The sequence below is a fragment of the Hyla sarda genome, chromosome 11 (genome assembly GCF_029499605.1).
Source record: "Hyla sarda isolate aHylSar1 chromosome 11, aHylSar1.hap1, whole genome shotgun sequence".
In the NCBI taxonomy this organism is placed as follows: domain Eukaryota; kingdom Metazoa; phylum Chordata; class Amphibia; order Anura; family Hylidae; genus Hyla; species Hyla sarda.
The window spans coordinates 99,179,274-99,200,225 of NC_079199.1; the positions used below are offsets into that span (position 1 = coordinate 99,179,274).

Here is a 20,952-nt window from a genome sequence, read left to right on the forward strand (position 1 = left end):
AAGAACGCATGTCAATGCGAGTGGCAAGATGAATGAGTTCATGTAGGTCAGCAGGAGTCTCTCGTGCGGCCAGAACATCTTTAATGTTGCTGGATAGGCCTTTTTTAAAGGTCGCGCAGAGAACCTCACTATTCCAGGACAACTCGTAAGCAAGAGCACGGAACTGAATGGCGTACTCGCCAACGGAAGAAACACCCTGGGCCAGGTTCAGCAGGGCAATCTCGGCAGAAGAAGCTCGGGCAGGCTCCTCGAAGACACCACGGACCTCAGCGAAGAAGGACTGGACTGTGGCTGTGGCAGGATCATTGCGGTCCCCATCAAATTTGTCCGGCAGGGACAAGCAGGGGTTAAGAACGGCCGGTTGCTGCGGATGAGTTGCAGGAGCCGGCGGAGGAGATGGTTGTTGCAGCTGTAGCTGTGACTGAAGTTGCTGTATCTGCGGCTGCAGCTGCTGTATCTGTGACTGAAGATGCAGTGTCACGGAGGTCAAGTATGCCAGCTGTTGATCTCGTTGGGCGATCTTTACGCCAAATTTGTCCGGCAGGGACAAGCAGGGGTTAGGAACGGCCGGTTGCTGCGGAGGAGTTGCAGGAGCCGGCGGAGGAGATGGTTGTTGCAGCTGTAGCTGTGACTGAAGTTGCTGTATCTGCGGCTGCAGCTGCTGTATCTGTGACTGAAGACGCAGTGTCTCGGAGGTCAAGTATGCCAGCTGTTGATCTCGTTGGGCGATCTTTAGGGCTAGCTGGGCGACCAGTGTAGGATCTTCAGCGGGATCCATGGCCGGATCTACTGTCACGATGCCGGCTGGCAGGAGGTGGATCCTCTGTGCCAGAGAGGGATTGGCGTGGACCGTGCTAGTGGACCGGTTCTAAGTCACTACTGGTTTTCACCAGAGCCCGCCGCAAAGCGGGATGGTCTTGCTGCGGCGGTAGTGACCAGGTCGTATCCACTAGCAACGGCTCAACCTCTCTGACTGCTGAAGATAGGCGTGGTACAAGGGAGTAGACAGAAGCAAGGTCGGACGTAGCAGAAGGTCGGGGCAGGCAGCAAGGATCGTAGTCAGGGGCAACGGCAGGAGGTCTGGAACACGGGCTAGGAACAAACAAGGGAACGCTTTCACTAGGCACAAGTGCAACAAGATCCGGCAAGGGAGTGCAGGGGAAGTGAGGTATAAGTAGGGAGTGCACAGGTGGAAACTAATCAAGCTAATTGGGAAGATTGGGCCAGGCACCATCATTGGTGCACTGGCCCTTTAAATCGCAGAGACCCGGCGCGCGCGCCCTAGGGAGCGGGGCCGCGCGCGCCGGGACAGGACCGACGGAGAGCGAGTCAGGTACGGGGACCGGGGTGCGCATCGCGAGCGGGAGCCACCCGCATCGCGAATCGCATCCCGGCTGGAGGCGGTACCGCAGCGCACCCGGTCAGTGGATCTGACCGGGGCGCTGCAGCAACGAGGATGAGGCGAGCGCTCCGGGGAGGAACGGGGACCCGGAGCGCTCGGCGTAACAGGAGCTTCCACATTCATTACATCACACCACGCCCCCTCCATTCATGTCTATGAGAGGGGGCGTGATGGCTGTAGTCGCCAGTCATCTGACATAGAGCAGAGTTTGCTTCGTGCACGGATGACTGGGGTGCCATGCTGGAAAGGGCATAAGATGTCTTACTGTGGGGGACCCCCGCAATCAGACATCTTATCCCCTTATCCCTGGTCACTCCCCGCTTGTGACATCAAGCCCCCTCAGTGCAAGTCTATGGGACTTGCATTGAGGGTATGTGGCCATGACATCATGAGCGGGGCGCGGCCGTGATGTCACGAGCCTCCGGCACTGAACCAGACACTCTAAACGAAAGCCGGGTACAGCACGGAGATCACAAGAGTCCCCAGCAGCGGGCCCCCCACAATCAATCATCTTATCCCCTATCCTTTGTATAGGAGATAGGATGTCTAGGGGTGGAGTACACCTTTAAGGGCGAAGCAGTTTTTCCAATTTTTTTTATTTTTTTTTCAGGATGAGTTGTATTTTTCACCCTTTGGGATAGATATAACAGTTTTTTTTTTGTTTGTTTCTTTGCCGAGAAATATTAAAAAAGAACATTCCACCAAAGTTTTAAAACACCATGTTAACTTTATTGTACAGATCAGAAGGGTTTCGGAGTACCCCTTTACATATAAAATAGAAGTAACTCGCTAATTGTGAATCAGATATATTTTGCTAAACTTCAAGGACTCATTTGGTCTCCATGTTGGCCAAGAAACAGCTGAAGCTTGATTCATATGTCTTGGTGGTTGTCGCCAACGCCCATTCAGATTGGCTTCTCCACAGGAGTTAAACCACCAACCAGCCTGATAAATGTGACTGCAGCTTATATACATCAGGTCACCAACACGACAAATCGGGTTACATTTGTCATTGGGTTTATCAATGGTGCTGAAAAAGCTTGTGTGTTGGTTGGAACGGCCATTTTCAGAATTTCCAAAAAAGGCGTCTCCTGTAGGGAAAAATACAAAATATGTTTTTTATTAGTCGCTCTGTCCATACAATATTTGTACAATATGTTGAGTTAAGGCATTGAGAGAGTATTCCCAACATATTGATGTTTTGATTGACCATTGTGGGGGGAATATACCCTCAGATCTGTGGCTCCCATACCTGCTGTACCCGAGTATATTCCTGCTGACAATCTATAGAACTGTTGGGCATTTCCAACACTAAAGGGACTGTATTCCGCGAAGGCTTCATGACCATTAAAGTCTTCGATCCTTATGTGCAGTTTGGAAGGTCTGTCCGTCTGCCGTGTCAGGGCATGAATGTATCGGAGTCCAAGCCAGTGTTCACCTTGAACGATAGATAAAAGATCATTACATCTGGTAGATTTAGTATAAGGCTGGGTCACACTGTGTAAAATTTGGAGCATACAGGGTGGGCCATTTATATGGATACACCTTAATAAAATGGGAATGGTTGGTGATATTAACTTCCTGTTTGTGGCTCATTAGTATATGTGAATGGGGGAAACTTTTCAAGATGGGTGGTGACCATGGTGGCCATTTTGCAGTCGGCCATGTGGAATCCATCTTTTGTTTTTTCAATAGGAAGAGGGTCATGTGACACATCAAACTTATTGGGAATTTCACAAGAAAAACACTGGAGTGCTTGGTCTTAATGTAACTTTATTCTTTCATGAGTTATTTACAAGTTTCTCTTCGTTTACAGCCATTGACATGTCGTCGAGGTTAACACATGAGGAGCGGATAGAAATTGTGTTGATGTCTGGTGAATGCATTAACCGGGTCATTGCAGCAGATTTCAATGCAAGACACCCTACGAGACCACCCATATCCCATGATAAAGTTAGCAAACTGTTTTCTAAGTTTCGTGACACTGGTTCAGAGTTGCATTTGCCAAAATGTGGACGCATGAAATCTGTCACTAATGAAGAAACATCAATGGCTGTCCTAGCTTCATTCAGCAAGAGCCCATAGCGTAGCACTCGCCACATGTCACTGGAGAGTGGCATTAGTCGAACATCCCTTCAACGGATATTAGCTACTCACAAATGGCACCAAACTCCAGCTACTGCAGCATCTCAACGAGGATGACCCAGATCGGCGCACTGAATTTGCAGAATAGGCAAAACAAAAATTGGAACAGGACCCTCAGTTTACGCAGAAGATTTTGTTCAGTGATGAGGAAACTTTTATGTGAATGGTGAAGTTAACAAACTAAACCACCGCTATTGGTCTGACACTAACCCACATTGGATAGATCCCTCCAAGACTGTTGGAACACAAAAATGTATGGTATGGTGTGGTATATGGGGTATAAAGATAATGGGGCCATTCTTCATCAATGGAAACCTCAAGGCCACTGGATATGCAAAATTGCTACATGATGATGTGTTTCCCTCTTTATGCACTGAAGCTGGCACATTCCCTGAGTTTTTCCAGCAAGATGGTGACCACCACATTATGGGTGTTAGGTCCGAGCATTCCTAGATGAACAGTTTCCTGGAAAGTGGATTGGTCGTCGTGGACCAGTTGAATGGCCCCCAAGGTCTCCAGATCTGACCCCCTTAGACTTTTATCTTTGGGGTCATCTGAAGGCAATTGTCTATGCTGTGAAGATACGAGATGTGCAGCACCTGAAACTACGGAGACTGGAAGCCTGTGCTAGCATTTCTCCTGCGTTGTATATAGTAGTATATAGCAGTGCATACGGATACTGGAAGCCTGTGCTAGCATTTCTCCTGCGGTGTATATAGTAGTATATAGCAGTGTATACGGATACTGGAAGCCTGTGCTGGCATTTCTTCTGCGGTGTATATAGTAGTATATAGCAGTATATAGATAAGAGGGTTGCATTGACAATCCAACACAATGGGCAGCACATTGAACACATTTTATAAGTGGTCAGAAACTTGTAAATAACTCATGAAAGAATAAAGTTACGTTAAAACCAAGCACATCATTGTTTTTCTTGTGAAATTCCCAATTAGTTTGATGTGTCACATGACCCTCTTCCTATTGAAAAAACTAAAATTGGATTCAAAATGGCCGACTTCAAAATGGCCGCCATGGTCACCACCCATGTTGAAAAGTTTCCCCCCTCACATATACTAATGTGCCACAAACATATATAATATAAATATAAATGGCCCACCCTGTATATTATTTTCAAGCAGCTTTCCTGGCTGTAATCTGCAAAATGTGATGATTGGCTTAGTGCACTTGGGCTCGTCCAGAAAGGTGATGACCAGAGTGCACTGAGGATGTGTTAGTAGAGGAGATCAGGGGGATCCCCATAGTTGGACCCCCTGAAATCAGACACATATCCACTACTCCGCTGCTAGACATCTTATCCTCCATCCAAAGGTTAGGGGATAAGATGTTTGATTGTGGGGGTCCGGCTGCTAGGACCTCCCACGATCTCCTGCAGCACCCGGCATTCTATAGAAACACCAGGTTTCTGCGGCAGTGGTCGTGATGTCACGGACAGGCCCCCTTGTGACATCACGCCATGATCCCACTATTCATTTCTATGGGAGGGGGCCTGCACCCTATATACAAGAATATAACTACTATAATACAGCCCCCTATACGCAAGAATATAACTACTATAATACTGCCTCCTATATACAAGAAAATAACTACTATAATACTGTCTCCTATATACAAAAATATAACTACTGTAATACTGCTCCTATATACAAGAATATAACTGCTATAATACTTCTCCTATATACAAGAATATAACTACTATAATACTGCTCCTATATACAAGAATATAACTACTATAATACTGCCCCCTATATACAAGAATATAATTACTATAATACTGCTCCTATATACAAGAATATAACTACTATAATACCGCTCCTATATACAAGAATATAACTACTATAATACTGCTCCTATATACAAGAATATAACTACTATAATACCGCTCCTACATACAAGAATATAGCTACTATAATACTGCTCTTATATACAAGAATATAACTACTATAATACTTCTCCTATATAAAAGAATATAACTACTATAATACTGCCTATATATACAAGAATATACCTACTATAACACTGCCCGTATGTGTAAGAATATAACTACTATAATACTGCCTCCTATATACAAGAATATAACTACTATAATACTGCCTCCTATATACAAGTATATAACTACTATAATACTGCTCCTATGTACAAGAATATAACTACTATAACATTGTTTCTATATACAAGAATATAAGTACTATAATACTGCCTCCTATGTACAAGAATACAACTACGAAAATACTGCCTCCTATATACAAGAATATAACTACTATAATACTGCTCCTATATAAAAGAATATAACTACTATAATACTGCTACTATATGCAAGAATATAACTACTAGAATACTGCCCCTATGTGCAAGAATATAACTACTATAATACTGCCTCCTATATACAAAAATATAACTACTTTAATACTGCCTCCTATATACAAGAATATAACTACTATAATACTTCCTCCTATATACAAGAATATAACTACTATAATACTGCTCCTATATACAAGAATTTAACTACTATAATACTGCCTCCTGTGTACAAGAATATAACTACTGTAATACAGCTCCTATATACAAGAATATAACTACTATAATACTGCTCCTATATACAGGAATATAACTACTATAATACTGCTCCTATATACAAGAATATAACTACTATAATACTGCTTCTATATACAAGAATATAACTACTACAATATTGCTCCTCTATACAAGAATATAACTACTATAACACTGCCTCCTATATACAAGAATATAACTACTATAATACTGCTCCTATGTACAAGAATATAACTACTATAATACTGCCTCCTATATACAAGAATATAACTACTATAATACTGCTTCTATGTACAAGAATATAATTACTATAATATTGCTCCTCTATACAAGAATATAACTACTATAACACTGCCTAGTGTATACAAGAATATAACTACTATAATACTGCTCCTATGTACAAGAATATAACTACTATAATACTGCCTCCTATATACAAGAATATAACTACTATAATACTGCTCCTATGTACAAGAATATAACTACTATAATACTGCTCCTATATACAAGAATATAACTACTATAATACTGCTCCTATATACAAGAATATAACTACTATAATACTGCTCCTATATACAAGAATATAACTACTATAATACTGCTCCTATATACAAGAATATAACTACTATAATACTGCTCCTATATACAAGAATATAACTACTATAATACTGCCTCCTATATACAAGAATATAACTACTATAATACTGCCTCCTATAAACAAGAATATAACTACTATAATACTGCTCCTATATACAAGAATATAACTACTATAATACAGCCCCTATATACAAGAATATAACTACTATAATACTGCTCCTATATACAAGAATATAACTACTATAATACAGCCCCTATATACAAGAATATAACTACTATAATACTGCTCCTATATACAAGAATATAACTACTTTAATACTGCTCCTATATACAAGAACATAACTACTATAATACTGCTCCTATATACAAGAATATAACTACTATAATACTACTCCTATATACAAGAATATAACTACTATAATACTGCTCCTATATACAAGAATATAACTACTATAATACTGCTCCTATATACAAGAACATAACTACTATAATACTGCTCCTATACAAGAATATAACTACTATAATACTACTCCTATATACAAGAATATAACTACTATAATACTGCTCCTATATACAAGAATATAACTACTATAATACTGCTCCTATATACAAGAACATAACTACTATAATACTGCTCCTATATACAAGAATATAACTACTATAATACTGCTCCTATATATACAAGAATATAACTACTATAATACTGCTCCTATATACAAGAATACAACTACTATAATATCACAAATCAAAAATAGATCTTAGCCCACTTACCTCCAAGCTTTCCAAATCCATTCTCATAGTCGTCCCATTTTTTATTAAATGACAATCTGTCTTCTCCGTTGTGTTTCTGTATAAGAGTCCAACCTCCTTCTTTTGTCATTTCACAGAACACCTGCAGAGGGAGCCATGACAGTCCTTTATTTTTCACATGGATTTAACCCCTTAAAAATGCAGAGTGTACATGTACGCTCTGCGCCCGCTCCCCTTCTATGACACTGGCTCAGGCCGCCGGGACCTGTGTCTAATGTCGGACATAACTGATCGCGGTGATGCCCGGCATTAACACCTTAGACCCTGCCATCTAAGTTGATTGTGGCATCTAAAATTAAAAAGAAAACACTCCTGGCAGCTCAGCGGAGATGATTGAGACTATTGTGGTGAAATCGCCATGTCCTGATCAGCTTAGAGGACGGCAGGAGGGCCCTTACCTACATCCTTCCCGTCTGATCGGTAATCCAAAGCTCCAGTCAGCCATGGCAGGCTGGAGCAGCAGATCACTGATAACACTGTTCAATGCTGTTCTATGGCATAGCATTGACCAGTGCATGCAATCTAATGATTGCATGTAATAGTCCACATATGTTGTTATGTTTTTATTTATATATTTTTAATTTTTTTATGGGAAAAGAGGGGTGATTCAAACTTTTATTATGGAAGGGGTTAATTCACATTTATTAAGATTTTTTTTTCTTACTTTTTTTTACCCCCTATTATAGTTCCCATAGGGGACTATTACATGCAATCATTAGGGAACTATAATATGATGTAAAAAAAAGTAAGAAAAAAGATCTTAATTAATGGGAATTAACCCGTTCCATATTAAACATTTGAATAGCCCTCCCTCCTTTTTTCTCAATAAAAAAAATATGTAACTAAAAACATAACATATGTGGAATCGTCATGTGCGTAAATGTCCGAACTATAAAAATATGATGTTAATTAAACTGCATGGTCAATGGCATATACGTTAAAAAAAAATACCAAAGTCCAGAATTACGTATAAGTCCAGTGTTCTCTACTGACACCTGATGCCCATGTCAAGAACTGTCCAGAGCAGGAGAAAATCCCCATAGCAAACCTATGCTGCTCTGGACAGTTCCTGATACGGGCATCAGGTGTCAGCAGAGAGCACTGTGGACAAGACAAAAAAGAAATGAAAAAAAGAAAAGACTTTCCTTTGTAGCATACAGCTGCTAATAAGTACTGGAAGGGTAAAGATTTTTTAATAGAAGTCATTTGCAAATCTGTTTAACTTTTTGGCACCAGTTGATTTAAAAAAATATTTTTTTCCACCGGAGTACCCCTTTAAGGGGTAACATACAAAACTTTGACTCATCACTGAATAAAGACTGGTCAATCAATATAAGGTCAGAGAATAAAAATACAAACTCTGTGCAGAGGAAGTTGACCAGTTGCCCATAGCAACCAATCAGATCACTACTTTCATTTTCCAGAGGCCTTTTTTTTTTTTTTTTTTTTTTTTTTTTAATAATGAAAGTAGCGATCTGATTGGTTGCTATGGGCAACTGCACCATTCTTCCCCTCCACAGGTTTTGATGAATCTCCCCCATTGTCTTCTGCTATAGAAAGATCATTGATTCTCTCACCTTAAAAGCAACATCGGCTCCTTTAGGTTTAACCGTGTAGATTCCACTATCCGACAGATTGTTTTTTGTCCAGATGTCAAAACAGTCAAATCCTGCAGAACCAAGAAAATTCGGTAAAATACCAAAAATATTTAACCCATGTGTTGCTATTTATTTCCGGTGTATTCAGTTCTCCTCCCCCTTGTTTTGAAAGGAACAGCTGAATGTTGTCCACCCAATGGTCCAATCGGTGCTTCCGGGACTGGACACATGACGTCACAACACGCCCCCTCCATTCATGTCTATGGGAGGGGGCGTGATGGCCGTCACGCCCCCTCCTATAGACATGAATGGAGGGGGCGTGACGTGACATCACAAAGGGGGCTTGGCTTTACATCACCTCTCCAGTCCCTGACTGGAGAAGCAGCCCCGCATAGAATGTGGGTGCTGCACGGAGATCGCAGGGGGTCCCAGCAGCCGGCCCCCCGCGATCAGACATCTTATCCCCTATCCAAAGATGTCTATGACCAGAATACCCCTTTAAAAATCTAGCGCAATCTTAGACTGCCTCATTAACAGGGCGGTATTTCCACGTGGAATTCTGCAGAAAATTCAACTTGAAAATTCCATGGCAGCAGAGTCCCATTGTTTTCAATCGGATTCTGCTGCACCGTGCGCACAGCAGAATTTCCGCAGCGGAAATTCTGATTTCGGCCTCTGCAGAAAGAACAGACATGTCAATTCTTTCTGTGAAATCCGCTCGGAAATGCATTGCCTATGTTGCACCATACTGTCCAAGTAAAGGGGTACTCCAGTGGCAAAAAAAAATTTTTAATCAACTGGTGCCAGACGGTTAAACAGATTTGTAAATTACTTCTATTTAATAATCTTGATCCTTCTAGTATTTATCAGCTGCTGTATGCTCCACAGGAAGTTATGTAGTTTTTTCCAGTGTGATCACACTGCTCTCTGCTGACACCTCAGTCCGTGTCAGGAACTGTCCAGAGCAGAAGAAAATCCCCATAGTAAACCTCTCCTCTGGACAGTTCTTGACATGGACAGAGAGCACTGTGGTCAGACTGACAAGAAATTCAAAGAGAAAATAACTTCCTGTGGAGCAAACAGCAGCTGATAAGTACTGGAAGGATTAAGATTTTTAAATAGAACTAATTTACAAATCTGTTTAACTTTCTAGCACCAGTTGATTTTACAAAAATAGTTTTCCACCGGAATATTCCTTTAATGTATAAATTATAATTAGAATTTTTTTTTTTTTTTACTTTTAATTACTTTTTATTTCTAGCTATGCATGCTATCTTAGAAAGAAATGACAATGAGTCACATGACACACAAATACAATGTAGATAAAAGAAAAATGTTCCCCCTGTATATGGAGGTAAGTGATCATATCTTACCCTCAGCCTGTTGCTCTTCCTGACTCTGTAAGAAAAAAACATTGTGTTTTATGTTAACTTTAGAATTATTAAAATGTATTTTATTATTATTATTATACATTCAAAAATGATGCTCAGTTTCATAGGCTACAACAAGAGAAAATTCTCTCATATTAATAGAAAATTCTATGCATAGGACATAATACTACACCATTTTGTATTGTTTTTAGGCTTTTGTAGTGTTTCCCAAAATCACACTATACTCTGGGTGTGGCCTTTTTTTTTTTTTGTTTTAATAAAATCTTGTCATTTTTTCTCCCATCGACTTCTATGGGAGGAAGAATACATTTGTTTTCTAATAAAATAGTGTGTTTTTCTTATTATAGGTCTTGTGATTTAAGGAATTCCCATGAAGAATGTCTCAAAATGCACCAACCCCTCCCCCCCCCCAACAAAAACAACAACAAAAAATAAATAAATACACAGCACACATTAAACAGGGTTTTCCAGGATTCAAAAAATGCTGCTTTTGTCTTGCAAAAACAGCACCACTTCTGTTCACAGGTTGTATGTAGTACTGCGGCTCATTCCCCTTCACTTCAATGGAGCCAAGCTTCAATACCAGACTCAACCACTGGACAGGAGTGGTGCTGTTTTTGAAAGAAAGAAAGAAAGAAGAAGCATTTTTCTAATCCTGGACAACTTGGGGTACTCCCACCCTAGACATCTTATCCCGTATCCAAAGGATAGGGGATAAGATGTCGGATCGTGGGGGTGCCGCCGCTGGGGACTCCCACATTATTGCATGCGGCTCCGACCTGTTTTTTCACCGGAACCGCTAGAGGGTCTGAGTCGCGACTACGGGAACGGAAGTCCGTGACGTCGGGACTCCGCCCCCGTGTGATGTCACGCCCGTCCCCTCTATGCAAGTCTATGGGAGGGGGCGTGATAACGCCCCCTCCCATAGACTTGCATTGAGGGGACGGGCGTGACATCACACGGGGGGCGGAGTCCCGACGTCACGGACTTCCGTTCCCGTAGTAGCGACTCAAATCCAACAAAAAAGGTCCCATTGGGTTATGGGTTTAATTATAAATTTTCCAATCCCCTTCTGGGAGGAGGCCCTCCCTTCCGGGGAACAATACCCTACCTGTAACCCAATTAAAATATAACTTTTATTCTTATTCCTTAAAAAATGTCTGTGACAATGTGAAACTTATATATGATTAAAACTGTCAGGAGAAACAGAGTGTCTTCTAGTATAAGCCCACTAGGTGGTGCTACAGCACTGGTGTAGGAGTTATCCCATTTCTCACTGTGCATGGTCAGTATCTCCACTCTACCATTACACAGTAACTCCACACTCTTGACACATACTGTATTCCTGTCTAAAATCTTGATAAATTGCTCTAACGTTTCGTTAGAAAACTAACTTCTTCAGAGAGCTGCCTAATATGGCGTTCAGCGTGCGGCACTGCCTTTTATAGCCCTGTATCGGCGCATCATTTCCGATGCGCCAGTGAAGGGTTGGGATCCAATCAGGACGTGGTTGGCATTCCATGTGTTCCGGCCGCCATTCTCGCGCATGCCCCGTCATTCTGTAATCCCGGGCATCTACTTTTCGCTACTGCGCACGCGCGTCCTCTCGCGCGTGCGCAATACTTTCTGTCCTGTTCTCGGTGGAACGCGAGCTCCGTCTCGTGACACGCAAGCCCCATCTATAGTCTGTACGCGCATGCGTCCCTGGTTGATCCCTTCTCTCAGTAAATGTATTATATCCTTCTTAGTTTTTGCCTTCTATGATCGTTCCTTGTGTTCTTATTCTCTCTCTTTATAGGTACTAGGTGGTCTGAGTTTTTTAGAATCTTTTTTTCTTTTTTCTTTATTTCTTTTCTTCTAATTATAGGGTTCTTGTGTACCATTTGGCCATTCTCCTAGATATTATTATAGTGATTTTATAGATTTTATATATTTATTGTATCTCATTTAGTCATTTGTTACAATGATTTTATAAGTTTATTGTGTCACATCTGGTCATTCTTTTTAGATGTTGTTAGGTTAATTTTCATTTTTATAAGTTTATTATATTATATCTCATATGGCCATTCTCTTAACTGGTGTTATATAAATTTTTTATCTTATTGGTCTATATTGTACTTTATTAAATAACATTATTTATATCCTATAGATTAACAGACCAGGTGTAAATTTCTCCCAGTCGACACTTCCCACCCATGGGTCTGCAGCCTCTCGTCAGCTAATCATTATGTTATTATTTATTTTCATATTTTAAGTTTGAGTTCCCCAGTATCGGTTTTATATGTGGCGGATTTTATATGTGGCGGATTTTAGTCGTGACTCAGACCCTCCAGCGGTTCCTGTGAAAAAACAGGTGAGTGCCGCATGCAATAACTTGGGGGGTCCCCAGCGGCAGGACCCCTGCGATCCGATATCTTGTCCCCTATCCTTTGGATAGGGGATAAAATGTCTAGGGTGGGAGTACCCCTTTAAGGCTTTTTTAAGGCAATCTTTGACTCTAAGCCAGAAGTGGATCCTGCAGGTTGGAGAAGTATAAATCCTTCCTTTATATTTCTCACTCCTCATGGACCCCTTTTTCAAAATTGGCACATACCTAAAAATTCTCCAAAATTGATGAAAAGTGCTACCAAAAAAATAGCAAAAAACAAAACAAAACAAACAAAATAAATTTGTAGATATAATATAGATTTCCATAACATCTTTAGTTAATAAAAAAGAAATTAAAAAATCTTCCTTGAAAAATACTACAAAAAGCACACCATTTTTTTAAATTACCATGTATGAAACCCCCCTTAAACTGACAGAACTTACCAGTGTGATTCGTTGACACAGAACTAGGAGCAAACACCGCAGCAGGTTCCTCGTCTTCATTCTCACACACCTAAACAGATTGGCAAATGTAAGTTTTGATGCAATTAAATAAGTAAATAAATAAATAAATTAATTAATTAATTAATGAACAAAGAGGTAAATAAATGTATAAATAAGAAAATAAATAAGTAAATGAATAAACAAAAAGGTAAATAAATGTATAAATAAGAAAATAAATAAGTAAATAAATAAATTAATAAACAAAAAGGTAAATAAATGTATAAATAAGAAAATAAATAAGTAAATAAATAAATTACTAAACAAAAAGGTAAATAAATGTATAAATAAGAAAATAAATAAGTAAATGAATAAACAAAAAGGTAAATAAATGTATAAATAAGAAAATAAATAAGTAAATTAATAAATGAATAAACAAAAAGGTAAATAAATGTATAAATAAGAAAATAAATAAGTAAATTAATAAATGAATAAACAAAAAGGTAAATAAATGTATAAATAAGAAAATAAATAAGTAAATTAATAAATGAATAAACAAAAAGGTAAATAAATGTATAAATAAGAAAATAAATAAGTAAATTAATAAATGAATAAACAAAAAGGTAAATAAATGTATAAATAAGAAAATAAATAAGTAAATAAATAAATTAATAAACAAAAAGGTAAATAAATGTATAAATAAGAAAATAAATAAGTCAATAAATAAATGAATATGTAAATAATTAACAAATAACTAAATAAATTCACCAACAAATTGGCAAATAAATAAATTAATGAGTAAAAAAATGTGTGAATAAATAGGTAAATTAATGAATAAAATAAATCTGATGGCAAATTTAAAAACAATAATGTAGAAACAAATAAATAAAACAATATACAATGACAAAATTAAAGAAAGAAAATGAGAGAGTAAATGGGACCTACTAAGTTCTCTCTAATCCTCAGAAGTGCTCTGTGAGTAGCTTCTAATACTCTTCACTACCACCCCCTTTTTATATCACCAAGTTTAAGGGGGGAGGGGGGGAACAACAAGAAAACTCTGGCCATTCAGATAAGACTACTTAAAAACACAAAAAAACTGAGCAGGGGAGGTTTGCTATGGGGATTTGTGCCTGTACTGGACAGTTCCTTACATGGACAGAGGTGTCAGCAGAGAGCACCATGCTGGATTAAAAAGATAAGATGACTTCCTCTGGAGCATACAGCAGCTGATAAGTACTGGAAGGTTTAAGATTTTTATATAGAAGTAATTTACAAATCTTTCTGACACAAGTTGGTTTGAAAACATGTTTTTTTGCCTGTGGAGTACCCATTTTTACAGCAATTTCCATACGTAGCAGTAAAATTGCAGTACAGATAATTAAACGTCCCATGTGAACACATCCTTAAAGGAGAACTCTGGCAAAACTAAAATTATCCACTGAATAGGAGATGAGTAGCTGTGAGGAGCGCGTTTCATCTACTGGTAGATGGCATGGGGGGGGGGGGGGGTGATGATTCCTGAGTGCTGCACTGTGGACTTTTTTACATGAGACATCTCCTTTAAGCAAGATGGCCGCAGTGGTGTGCTCCGAGCACATGCCCCGGGAGGATGCGCCGGCGGTGTGTTTTCCCTGCCCTCCCAGTGATGCCACAATCCTGTGATCTCGCTGATGGGACTGACACACATCCGCCGTGGGATCTATGTGCAATAATTTAGCACTAAATATGTATATATATATATTTTTTTGTTTGCCTTTGTAATTACTACCTTCTCCTATTAGGTTTTAAAGGGGTATTCCGGTGAAAAATGTTTATTTTTAAAATCAACTGGTGCCAGAAAGTTAAACAGATTTGCAAATTACTTCTATTAAAAAATCTTGATCCTTCCTGTACTTATTAGCTGCTGAATACTACAGTGTAAATTCTTTTCTTTTTGGAACACAGAGCTCTCTACTGACATCATGACCACAGTGCTTTCTGCTGACATCTCTGTCCATTTTAGGAACTGTCCAGAACAGCATATGTTTGCTATGGGGATTTCCTTTTACTCTGGACAGTTCCTAAAATGGACAGAGATGTCAGCAGAGAGCACTGTGCTCGTGATGTCAGCAGAGAGCTCTGTGTTTCAAATGGAAAATAATTTCCACTGCAGCATTCAGCAGCTAATAAGTACAGGAAGGATTAAGATTTTTTTTTAATAGAAGTCATTTACAAATCTGTTTAACTTTCTGGAGCCAGTTGATTTAAAAAAAAAAAAAGTTTTCTACCGGAGTACCCCTTTAATCATGTCTTTTTGTGGTTGTGTATTTTATGGGGATATTTGGGGTCACCACTTTTGTATGCAATATTTGTTGAATAAAATCTATCCTTTTTTAAAGGGGTACTCCACTGCCCCAGTGTTCAGAACATTTGGTTCCAAAAGCCCATTTAGTTCCGCCACGCCCCCTCAATGCAAGTCTATGGGAGGGGGCGTACGCCCCCTCCCATAGACTTGCATTGAGGTGGCGTGGTAGTGACATCACGACCACGCACCGGGCTTTGGGAACTAAATGTTCTGAAAGCTCGGGCAGTGGAGTACCCCTTTAATCACAAGATATTTGTTTTTTGTTTTTTGAGTATTTTGTGTAAGGCTTTTGTTTAGAAAGTTGCATCTAAAAATAAGGTCCAACATCATGAACCATGAGTGATGTTGTTTAGGAGATAAGTAGAACATTAACAAGGAGAGAAAAGAAAGAAAAAAACCTTCTGTCCATCTGTAAGAACATCGCCCAGTCTTGTAGATGACTTGACATTTGAATGACTTCCTTCTGATGGATAGGGATAGAGCCCTGTACACACTACTGCGGAATCAAAGGATCCTGCTCCTGAATGGCTCCATTATCTACCTTGGTGAAGGAGATGATGTACAGCCGGACCCTCAGGACATTCGTTTAGCATTGAACCCCCATGTGGTGACCACAGTGATTGATCTACAAGGACTTGGTCCTGACCCCGGGGGACGTCTCTTCATAGAGCTTATGATGGGCACGAGATATTTCACCCTCTAGTTTAGTGTCATTAATGCCAATTTGATGCATGAACATTTATTTTGGGTTGTGAAGATGACATGTTCTTAGCATGGAACTTTCTCTTCTATTCCCACAACCCTCAGAGTATGAAGAGTCTGAACAACGTGTCATCTCACTGCAAGAAGGCGGCTACGGATCTACTGTATGTGTAGTGTTAATGCTGTGTACATCAGCTACATTTACTTTCTTGTATAAGTTTTTAGCCACATTCACAGAAAATACTGCCCCCCAGCCCTCACTACTGTGCTGATCTGGAAGGGCTTAGACCCAGCAGCTCCTGGAGGTACCTGTACTGTATATGTGGCATTGAGTGCTGTGTATCAGTGGTTGTATCCTTCACTAGGCCAACAACTATGGCGGCACTTTACTGCCCCCCCCCCCTTCAACATCCAATCTCCCTCACCAGTACATCTATCTATCTCATATCTATCTCATATCTATCTCATATCTATCTCATATCTATCTCATATCTATCTCATATCTATCTGTCTCATATCTATCTATCTATCTCATATCTATCTATCTCATATCTATCTATCTCATATCTATCTATCTCATATCTATCTATCTCATATCTATCTCATATCTATCTATCTATCTATCTCATATCTATCTATCTCATATCTATCTATCTCATATCTATCTATCTCATATCTATCTATCTCATATCTATCTCATATCTATCTCATATCTATCTGTCTCATATCTATCTATCTATCTCATATCTATCTATCTCATATCTATCTATCTCATATCTATCTATCTCATATCTATCTCATATCTATCTCATATCTATCTATCTATCTCATATCTATCTATCTCATATCTATCTATCTCATATCTATCTATCTCATATCTATCTATCTCATATCTATCTCATATCTATCTCATATCTATCTATCTATCTATCTATCTCATATCTATCTCATATCTATCTATCTATCTCATATCTATCTCATATCTATCTGTCTCATATCTATCTATCTCATATCTATCTCATATCTATCTATCTCATATCTATCTCATATCTATCTGTCTCATATCTATCTATCTCATATCTATCTATCTTATATCTATCTCATATCTATCATCTATCTATCATCTATCTATCATCTATCTATCTCATATCTATCTATCTATCTCATATCTATCATCTATCTATCTCATATCTATTTATCTCATATCTATCTATTTATTTATCTATCTATCTTATATCTCTCTCTCTATCTCATATCTATCTATCTATCTCATATCTATCTATCTATCTCATATCTATTTATCTCATATCTATCTATCTATCTCATATCTATCTATCTCATATCTATCTATCTCATATCTATCTATCTATCTCATATCTATCTATCTCATATCTATCTATCTATCTATCTCATATCTATCTATCTATCTCATATCTATTTATCTCATATCTATCTATCTATCTATCTATCTCATATCTATCTATCTATCTCATATCTATTTATCTCATATCTATCTATCTCATATCTATCTATCTCATATCTATCTATCTCATATCTATCTCATATCTATCTATCTCATATCTATCTATCTATCTCATATCTATCTATCTCATATCTATCTCATATCTATCTGTCTCATATCTATCTATCTCATATCTATCTCATATCTATCTATCTCATATCTATCTCATATCTATCTGTCTCATATCTATCTATCTCATATCTATCTATCTTATATCTATCTCATATCTATCATCTATCATCTATCTATCATCTATCTATCTCATATCTATCTATCTATCTCATATCTATCATCTATCTATCTCATATCTATTTATCTCATATCTATCTATTTATTTATCTATCTATCTTATATCTCTCTATCTCATATCTATCTATCTATCTATCTCATATCTATCTATCTATCTCATATCTATTTATCTCATATCTATCTATCTATCTCATATCTATCTATCTCATATCTATCTATCTCATATCTATCTATCTATCTCATATCTATCTATCTATCTATCTCATATCTATCTATCTATCTATCTCATATCTATTTATCTCATATCTATCTATCTGTCTATCTCATATCTATCTATCTCATATCTATCTATCTATCTCATATCTATCTATCTCATATCTATCTATCTATCTATCTCATATCTATCTCATATCTATCTATCTCATATCTATCTCATATCTATCTGTCTCATATCTATCTATCTCATATCTATCTATCTCATATCTATCTCATATCTATCTGTCTAATATCTATCTATCTCATATCTATCTATCTCATATCTATCATCTATCTATCATCTATCTATCATCTATCTATCATCTATCTATCTCATATCTATCTATCTATCTATCTCATATCTATCATCTATCTATCTCATATCTATCTATCTCATATCTATCTAATTTCTATCATCTATCTATCTCATATCTATCTCATATCTATCTATCTATCTATCTATCTCATATCTATCTATTTATTTATCTATCTATCTTATATCTCTCTATCTATCTCATATCTATCTATCTATCTCATATCTATCTATCTATCTCATATCTATTTATCTCATATCTATCTATCTATCTCATATCTATCTATCTCATATCTATCTATCTCATATCTATCTATCTCATATCTATCTATCTCATATCTATCTATCTATCTCATATCTATCTATCTATCTCATATCTATTCATCTCATATCTATCTATCTATCTATCTCATATCTATCTATCTCATATCTATCTATCTCATATCTATCTATCTATCTATCTATCTCATATCTATTTATCTCATATCTATCTATCTCATATCTATCTATCTCATATCTATCTATCTATCTATCTCATATCTATTTATCTCACATCTATCTATCTATCTATCTCACATCTATCTATCTCATTTTCAACCATGCCCTTTCATACACCGGAGCCTTTTGAGATAATTTGCGTCTGGTCAGTAATCTAAGGATCCCTCAAGGCTTCTTACTTTATACTACAAGTTGGATGTCTGTGGGCGGAGTACCCCTTTAAATGAAACATCGGAGGATGTAGAGCTGTGTGAAGTGATGCTGGGCCTTGTGTTATGCTATTCAGTCCTGATTGGCGGGGAAAAAATGGACCCAGAACAGGAAGGAGGACCACAACAATGTGAACTGAGCCTTAGAACAAGAGACAAAGTTCATCACCAGTATTAGAAAAACTCCACTTTTTAATTACCTGGTGGGCCATATTTTGGTAGTTTTGGTCAAGAAAGCCGAAATATCACAGGTAACCTGGCTGTATGTTTTTTCATATGTCTGGTCCACCAGCGCCGTTGACTAAAAGGGGGAAAAAGGAGCAATATGCCTGTATCCACTGTCTCACTATAATGTTCATGCTGTTTGTATATATGAATATTTCAGTATAAATTGTTTGAAATGTAATTGTTGTCTTAATGCTGGAAATATTCCCTTATGCAATTTTTACTACATAGCTTGAAAGGTGCTCTCAAACCCCAAAGAGCCATGTACTGACCAAGCCTAATCAGCATGAAAACACTTATTACTAACAACAATTTCACATAAATCTGTCTGTCCTTAAAAGACTGTATCGGTGCATGTATAGTACATAGTTTGTAAGGTTGAAATAAAGACAAAAGTCCATCAAGTTTAACCTAAAACTCTACTGTGTTAATCGTGAGGAAGCCCCCCAATACTGGGGACCTAAAGAAAAAAAAGGGAGCCATGCTGGGGACCATAAGGAATGAGGGAGCCATGCTGAGGACTAGAGTTTAGGGAGCTTTCCAAAACTTTTGAAAAGTGTTCGTTTGAGGTGAACAAGGTCGCTGCATACCGACAGTTACAGGGTTAAGTTGCGCTGCTGCGCAACTCAACTCAACTCTTTTTCACAGTAAACCAGCCATCCGCTGGTTTACTGCAACATCTTGCTGGGCTAAGCGCTATGTGCGAGCCCAGCAAAGAGGGAGTTTATGAGCACTACTGAGTTAACGCTAGTTAACTCCTTTGGGTGGACGTAGTTGTTCATATTATACAGCCATCTATATGGCTGTATAATGTAAACATTAAAGGATAACTCTCATTAAAATACATTTTTGCTATTGCACTCCTTTTGGTAATTAAAAAATATTTCTAATATACTTTGTTTAAAAAAATGAAGTTTTCTATGTTTTATAGAAACACAGACACAGAAAGTGCAGCCTGAAGTGCTGAGGGGGGTGTGTTCAGCCTCATCCAATCATAGCTCCTCTCACACTTAACTGCGATATGCTGTTGGTTGGACACACACCCCTCAGCACTCCAGGCTGCACTTCCTGTGTTTGAGCTTCAGTCCTAAGTCTGTATATAAGATGGGGGAAATTGTGCTCTTGAGCTTTTTTAAGCACAAATAAAACATAGAAAACTTCTTTTTTTTTTTTTACCAAAGTATATTAGAAGTCTTTTTTAAGCAAAAATTCATTTTAATGAGAGTGCCCATTGAAAGAGAATGATACTTACCATCTCTTCACTGGTTTGGGCCTCTTTTTGTGTAGTCCTGCCTTTAGGGATGCCGTCA

General features: G+C 38.2%; 1 protein-coding gene and 1 long non-coding RNA gene across 2 annotated transcripts in view; one reads left to right on the plus strand and one right to left on the minus strand.

Annotated features, from left to right (window-relative positions):
- The window catches only part of LOC130295587 (uncharacterized), a 30,641-nt gene extending 17,256 nt beyond the window's left edge, over positions 1-13,385 (plus strand). Inside the window, exons 3-4 of the long non-coding RNA XR_008848920.1 lie at positions 10,385-10,477; positions 12,664-13,385. This is a non-coding gene — a long non-coding RNA (uncharacterized LOC130295587). The remainder of the gene's footprint in view (positions 1-10,384; positions 10,478-12,663) is intronic.
- LOC130295586 (fibrinogen-like protein 1) lies at positions 2,129-13,389 on the minus strand. Its single transcript, XM_056546435.1, has 6 exons — positions 13,326-13,389; positions 10,497-10,521; positions 9,103-9,194; positions 7,487-7,607; positions 2,655-2,840; positions 2,129-2,493 (listed from the first exon to the last, which is right to left on the minus strand). Exons 1-6 carry the CDS (start codon positions 13,383-13,385, stop codon positions 2,192-2,194), a joined length of 786 nt encoding a protein of 261 aa, XP_056402410.1. The 5' UTR covers positions 13,386-13,389; the 3' UTR covers positions 2,129-2,191.
- Between the last annotated feature and the right edge of the window lie 7,563 nt (positions 13,390-20,952).